We start from the raw sequence: 7,459 nt of genomic DNA on the forward strand, positions 1-7,459 counted from the left end.
ATCCAGTAGCCCAAACAAGATGTCCAAATAAGAATATCCAAGCCCATACTGATGAACTATTCACCCAAAAAGGATTATATCCCTTGATAAGTTTTGAAGAGTTTAACCATATGTAATCTTTTAACCATCCCATCAAATAAGTGGAGGATTCATTACATTGTGAAACCAAGGTATTTAATCTAGCTTAAAGCTATAATTAACATTCAGAGTGTTACATTGTGTTCCATACTTAACAATTGTATAGTTTGATTTTTTTTATTGTGTTAGTCCTTATCAAATTATTACTATTAGTTATCCTGTGCTATTTCATATATCAAATGTTATATAGAACTTTCTTGGTGGAGCCATAATAAATATATCAAGTTGAGGTACGGGTGCTTAATTTGTTGTCTAAAGTTTAAATCAATTATTTAAGCATCTTATTAACTTCAAATGAAAAACCTCCAAACTAAAAAGTTGTAGATCTCGTCGAGTGCTACAATCTTTATATAAAAATCATCTTTCTACCGAGTTCGTATAAAAAGATATGATTTTTCTAAAATGAGATCTTGTCACGCCAACGGGAGTGTTGTGACAAGACTATAATGTCATGTTGGTGGGAGCGGGGTAACAAGCTTCCAATGTGGCATATCTTATCACGTCAATGCGTGTGGGCATGATAAGCTATTTTTATCACGCCATGTGCACTAGCACGACCAAAAGATTTTGATCTACAAATATTTGTTCCGTGAATTATTTTTAAAAATAAGATTTTTAAAATAGGTTAAAATTTTAAAAAACTAACATGATTATTTCTGAATCTTTGCTGAGAGTAATTATGAATCGGTAACGAGCAATGGAGGAACAATCACCAAGAAGATTCTCCATGGTCCGGTTGACTTGGAAAAGAGCATTTTTTGAGGGAAGTACCAAATTGTTGATATATATACTTAAAAAATCCAGCAAGGGAATGGCACGCGAATCATGGCTAATTGTTTTTGTTCATAGAGGCATCATCAGCGTCATAACTCACAACTCTAGAAAAAGATGCCGTTGACTTCATATAATATCCCAGTGCCACAAAACACATCAACATCGTCTCCGGGTTCATCATTTATTTTAAGTTAAAAGGGATTGCAAAAAAAAGAGTGGAGTCGATCCGTGCGACATCTATTTGTAGGCGACGCAGCAGTCCCTATTAGAAAACAAGCCTTAGGTCCACCCCAAAAGTACCGGTATGGAGATGAACCGGTACCACCAGTACTTTTGGGGTGGATGGAATTTATGAATGAGCCTTAAGTATCGGTTGGTATTATCAACCGGTACCTAAGGCTCTCCATAGATACCGGGTGGTAACTTTTATATTAGTACCGGGTGGTACCACCAATCGGTACCTTAGGCTCATCCATTGGTTACTTTAAAAGAAAAATATCTCCTTCTCGATCAGAACAACTGTGTAGCTGAGATGGTAAAGGAACAATGTGCGAGGCTAGAGGTCGCGAGTTCAAGTCCCAACCAAAGAAAATATTTTGCGTGAATTTTAAATGCACCGGTTGTTTTACCAGCTTTTAGTACCACTTTGGGGGTACCGGTTCAAAAAACCGGTACCAAAGGCTCTTTGCAACCGGTGACTTGAGCCGATTTTCTAGTAGTGAGTGCAGCAGCCAGCAGGTAGTACCACAAGCGACGCAGTACCAAAGAGTAGCAAAAGCAAATAAACCAGAGTACATACTCTTGCAGGTAGCAGTAGTGCCAATCCAAGCTGTAGGAAGAAGAATGGCCAGCGTCAATGGCTGCGACGACTTGCATGTTCGAGTTGTGAGCCGGCGCCTCGTGAAGGCCTCCGCCTCCTCCGTAGAGCCGCGCGTCCTCGCCGTCTCCAACCTGGATCTGATCCCGCAGACCATGCCGGTCTCCATGTTCTGCGTCTACCCCAGGCCGTCCACCGGCGACTTCGACGCCGTCGTCGCAGCCTTCGAGGCCGGCTTGCCTTCCCTGCTGGCTTTCTTTTTCCCACTCGCCGGCCGCATCGCGACCAACCGGAGCTCCGGCCTCCCCGAGGTCAACTGCGGCAACCAGGGCGCGGAGCTCGTGGTCGGAGAGGCCGCCGTGCCGCTGGCGAGCCTGGACTTCGGCACAATGAGCGCGTCGCTACGGAGGATCCAGCAGCCGTTCGCCGGCGACGTGGCGCTGTCGGTTCAGGTCGTGTCGTTCGCGTGCGGCGGCTTCACCGTGGCGTGGTGCACCAACCATGTCCTCGTGGACGGCAGCGCGCTGAGCCTGCTCGTCAACGCGTGGCCCGAGCTCGCGCGGTCGGGGACGCTCGCCGCGGGAGCCCGGCCGAGCCACGACCGCTCGGCGTTCCTCCCTCGGGCGGCGCCGTTCTACAGCGCCGCGCTGGACGAGGCGCTCACGCCGTTGGATGGCGAGAGACAGGTCAACGTCCTCACGACCAGGCAAAGCTTCGTCGAGCGCCTGTTCTACATCGAGGCGTCCGACATCGCGCGGCTGCGCGAGGAGGCGAGCCGGGACGCCGGCGATCGTCGCGCGACCCGCGTGCAGGCGGTCTCGGCCTACGTCTGGAAGGTCCTCGCTGGCGTCGTCGGCGCGGCCGACGCGCACTGCCGCATGGGCTGGTGGGTCGACGGGCGGCGCCGGCTCACTGCGCCGGAGGTGCGCAACTACTTCGGCAACGTCACCACGTTCGCCGTCCGGGAGGCGCGCGTGCAGGAGCTCCTGGGGATGCCGCTGCCGGACGTGGCGGCCATGGCGCGCGAGGCGATCGCGGCGCCGGCGTACGACGAGCACTTACAGGAGCTGGTGGACTGGGTGGAGGAGCACAAGAGCGAGCGGTACGTGGAGACGGCGACCCTCGGGCTGGGCAGCCCGACGGTGGGGGTGACATCGTTCGCCTCGTTCCCGCTCGAGACGGACTTCGGCTTCGGCCACGCCGCGCTAGCGATGCCGACGTCCGGGTCGAGCGCGAGGCTGTGCTCAGGGTTCCTGCAGATCGTCCCGCGGCCTGGGGGCGACGGGTCATGGACGGCCAGCGCCTTTGTGTGGCCGCGGCTCGCTGCAGCGCTCGAGTCCGACGAGCGGCGGGTCTTCAAGCCTGTCACCGCGGAGTACCTTTGGCCTGTCTGCTCCATAGGCCTGGCCCACGGTCGAGCTGACCAGCCATGCCCATGGTAGAGTTTGCGCGCACACAATTTGTTTGCCGAGTCGTTGGTAACTTGGTATAAATCGCACAGTGGTAATCCTGTTCCTGTGTAGCGTAATAAAAACAGGGAAGGCTAAATGATGCGTGGGCATTTTCTTACCCTGCACCTATTTTTTTTTCTTGCACCAAATTTTCACCTTCCTCTTCAACTCTAGCAACATCCAGGTTCATTATCTCAACCTATGGCTAGATCTACCTCCTCTAGTGAGTGGAGACAATCGGTGAGGGATTGGGAATTTAGGTTTGGGGAATTGCCGGGAAATGCCCGACGGCCCTCGCTCGGGCTAGGCAGCCCGACGATGTGTGTGTCCGCGTTCGCCTCGTCTGGGCTCGGGATGGACTTCGCATGGCACATCCCGACATCTTGGACGGGCAGCAGCTCCTACACCATAGGAGTGAATACGGGATGAACGCCTCTAAAACTGATAGTTCTGTACATGAATTGGATAGAAAACTTGCTACTAGCGTCGAAGACCAAATAATGGAATCACAATTCTCTGTAAAGTTTATGAATTCTGCAATAGAAATTAGAAGAGTATGCCAGTTCTACATTCCATTTTGAGTTACTCCTCTCCTAAAGGAGAGTTGTAACTCTGCAGCATTTCAAACATCAGCAACACACATATTTTTCTGGTCTGCAATTACGTAAAGATCCACATATTTTTCTGGTCTGCAATTACGTAAAGATCCCCGAATTTGGTAGCCAGGCTACAATTTCCAAACCACCAGTCTTTTTTTATTTTACACGGTACAATTTTTTTTTAAATTACCCGTCTTCCCAAAACCTAACACATTTGTGAGGAGCCAATTTTGCTCCAACTGGATGCGGACGCCCACATATTAGCCCGCATCCATGGATGGAGTTAGTATTGGGCCTACTCCAGGCCCAACTGGGTGTCTTATTTATTTATTTGATTTTTCATTCCCGGGATCTCAAATGCATGGCTGGCCCAGCTGGTACATGGTGGTACGCGTCGTCGAGGAAGGAGAAGGGTGGGAGCTGATTCCGGCCTTCCGGGTTCCGTCGCCGCGAGTCACTGGGCGGTGGAGCCCACATCCACATGCCATGACAGGCGGAGGTCGCGCATACAGCTTCACACATAGGAGTATTCCAGGCCAGGGCGCAGGATACGATCACTGTTCAGTGTTCACCGTTGCCGCGCCGCCGTGGGCCCATCCGTGGTACTACATACGCTCGTCGTACAAAGTAGCACGCCGCGTGCCGCCGCTGTCACCGCCGGGAAACACGCATGCAATAAATGGCGATGGGCGTTGCCTTTTGCATCGGTGAACGGTGATCTCAGTTGGCCTCGTACGTTAGTACGTACGGACGGCACGGCCGCCGTGCACCGCAGCAGCGTCAAGCTCCGCACTGCCATGCACATGCGGGTGCGTGACTACTGCCTGCACTGCACCTGCACGCACAAAGCTGGCTCTGTGGTTCAAGGCTCCAAGACCTCTCGCGCATCCATTCCATATCCCATGCCCAACTGCCCAAGACCTCGCGCGCGTCCGAGAAGGTTCATCGATGCAGCCCACGACTAGTTCACCCCGTCGCTGCCGCCATCCATCTTCGGCGCGCGGCAGCCGCGTCCGATCCACCACCGCTGGCTGCGATCACGCCAACCATCCTGGATTTCTGGTTCCATCCAACCCACCAGTTGTCTTGTCAACCATCGGCGAGACGGCGACGGTCCATCATCTCGCGCACATGCTCATTCAACCCGGCGCCGCCTCCACCTTCGCCTGACCTCCCTACTGCTCCCACCTCCAGCCATCGCATCGCAACGCAACCTGAGGCGTGGAAGATGAGCAGGAGCGGGCTGGTCCACTGCATGCCTGAGCCTTGGGGCCTGGGGGCAGGCTGTACATGCCGCACCCATCGGGCAGGCAACCCAATTGACGTCGCCGCTGCCGCCGCCGCACGCATATGTATCCGTACTGCGCTGGAGGGTCGCGTCGCGTGGCTTTTCGGGAAAGGCGTGGCCTACGCCGGCCACCATTTATGCCCGCCGCCCGGAGTACGGCCGTGGCGTCCTCCCCCTGCTCGTGTCGTCGTCGTGGGCCGCCGCTGCCTGCCCCTCTGCCCCTGGCCGCCGACACGTGCCTGCCGAGTGCCCAGCAGGTCGCATCCCATTTTATTTCTTTTCTTTTATTCAAATCGTTTGTTTTCGCTTGACTAGTCCATGGCGCGCGTGCATGGTCCGTGCTCCAGCTTGGGGGCTTGGAAAATCCCACTCCTTGTCTCCCACCTAGCTTGAGCTTGATATTGCTAGCTTAGCTGGGCCTGGGAGTTATAATTAAGCTAAGAATGTGGCTAGAATTAGTGGCGATGTTAGTCAATGGAAATATGTTAGCTACAAAGGACAGCTGGGAGTGGAAGATAGGAAGAAACTTGACCTCTCTGTAAAGGCCATGTATAATGACATCATATTAACTGAAAATATGCCTGTAGTTTCTCCTATCTGGAAATTGAAGTTGCCGCTTAAGATTTAAGTTTTTTGTGGTACCTCCAAAGGAACGGAATGGAATGGTGGTTGAGCCTGCTATTAGAAGGTTTGGAGGGCTCAACCTAGTATTTCCCTTCAAGAGACTACTACGTTGATCAACTCTACTTTATCTTTTTGGTGTTGATCAACTACTCCTTAAGCTAGATTTCCGACTCCCTTAACGGAAAAACAAAATAAAGTCAAACTTTCCCGAACTAAAACTCCGTTACTCTCCGTGAAACACCCCATTCCGGGTAGGATGAGGTATTTCACTCCGTTCCACTCTTGGCTTTTCCGACTTTCATACATGTCTGGGAGGTGAAGCTGAGGATGGGCAGCCCTCGTTCATACGATAGGGACCGGATAGCTAAGATCGAGAGAGGGAGGTAGAGTTCTATGCTTCCGAGTATTATAGTATTAAATGAACAGATCATATAACTCTACTCAGAAGAATAAGAGAACTCTAGTATTCTACTAGAGATTCTCTTTGTATAGTCTTGAGGGTGGCATCCCTCTGATGAGGGATGGTTGCTATTAAGTGGAATTCTGACCTTTAGGATAATCTGTTAAAAAGAAACCGGAAGGAGGATGGTATAGATGTTGCTTTTGTAATTCTACATAAACTATTCAGCATCTCTTTTTTTATTGCCACGTGGCAAAATTCATGTGGTCTGCATTTCATTTTACCTTTGGCATTCAACCTCCAGTTAATGTTGCACATTTGTTGGTCCCTGGTTACCAGGTTTCACTCACAACCTTAGAAAATCATTGTTAGTCGGTGCTGTTGCTTTCTGTTGGGCCATGTGGTTAACAAAAAACGATGATGTGTTCAGCAGAGCCATGCCTAACTCGTACCTGCAGGTGATCTTCAGAGGGAGGTTCTGGGCTCGGCACTGGTCACTGCTATCTAACGAAGAAGCGAAAGAATTGCTGAAGAGGAATTGCCAACTTCTGGAAGGAGTGATGCTGGACTTCAGTGCAAAGGGTGGCTGGAATTTCAGAGGAAAACTGCAGGGATAGTTGTTTCAGTTCGCGTTATGATTTGTTTTTTTTGGCTATGTGTCGTGCAGACTGCGTACTGTGTGTTTGTGTGCTTTTGGCTGTAGACACTGACCTGTGAGTTGTCGAGGACAGAATTTTCTTTTATCTAAAAAATATGTTTAATCAATTTTAGTTAAAATTAATCGGATCATTATAACTGGTCGATTCAAGAAACATCCTATGACGAAACATATGAATATCATCAATGAGAAGTTCATCAGTCTAATATTGTGGAGAAATAAAAGAATGTATCATTCTCGGTAGCTAGTTTTATTGTACTAGCTCTGTTTTCATATACATGTCCTATTAGGTTTGTCATAAGTCAAATTCGACTAACTTTAATTTAACCGAATTCATAGAAAAATATTGTTGGCTTCAACCGAAACTAAAAGGTTCATCCACGGATTAGTTTAAAGAAAAACTTCCTAACTAGGATTACATGTGCTATGTAGATAGAGTGGTAAGGAAGCTATGCACAAGGTGAGAGCTCTCAGGTTCGAGTCCCACGGATTGCAGAGTTTGAGCTAGCTTGGTACAATTATTTGTTAGCTCTGCACACCCTTTAGTTCTAATCATCTCCGAGAGTCTCTTTATACCTTAGGAATAGAGATTTTGGTTAAAAAATTACGTTCCACCAGCCTCTTCACCTTAGGAATAGAGATTTTGGTTAAAAAATTACGTTCCACCAGCCTCTTCAATTGGATATCTAAATATAGACCCGAACTTTCGA

General features: G+C 49.7%; 1 protein-coding gene across 1 annotated transcript; it reads left to right on the top strand.

Moving 5' to 3' along the window:
* Positions 1–1,594: 1,594 nt before the first annotated feature.
* LOC120675842 (coniferyl alcohol acyltransferase-like) lies at positions 1,595–3,503 on the top strand. Its single transcript, XM_039957053.1, has one exon. The coding sequence runs from the start codon at positions 1,756–1,758 to the stop codon at positions 3,169–3,171; it is 1,416 nt and encodes a 471-aa protein (XP_039812987.1). The 5' UTR covers positions 1,595–1,755; the 3' UTR covers positions 3,172–3,503.
* The last annotated feature ends 3,956 nt before the right edge of the window (positions 3,504–7,459 follow it).

This window comes from Panicum virgatum, chromosome 5N, assembly GCF_016808335.1.
Source record: "Panicum virgatum strain AP13 chromosome 5N, P.virgatum_v5, whole genome shotgun sequence".
NCBI lineage: Eukaryota > Viridiplantae > Streptophyta > Magnoliopsida > Poales > Poaceae > Panicum > Panicum virgatum.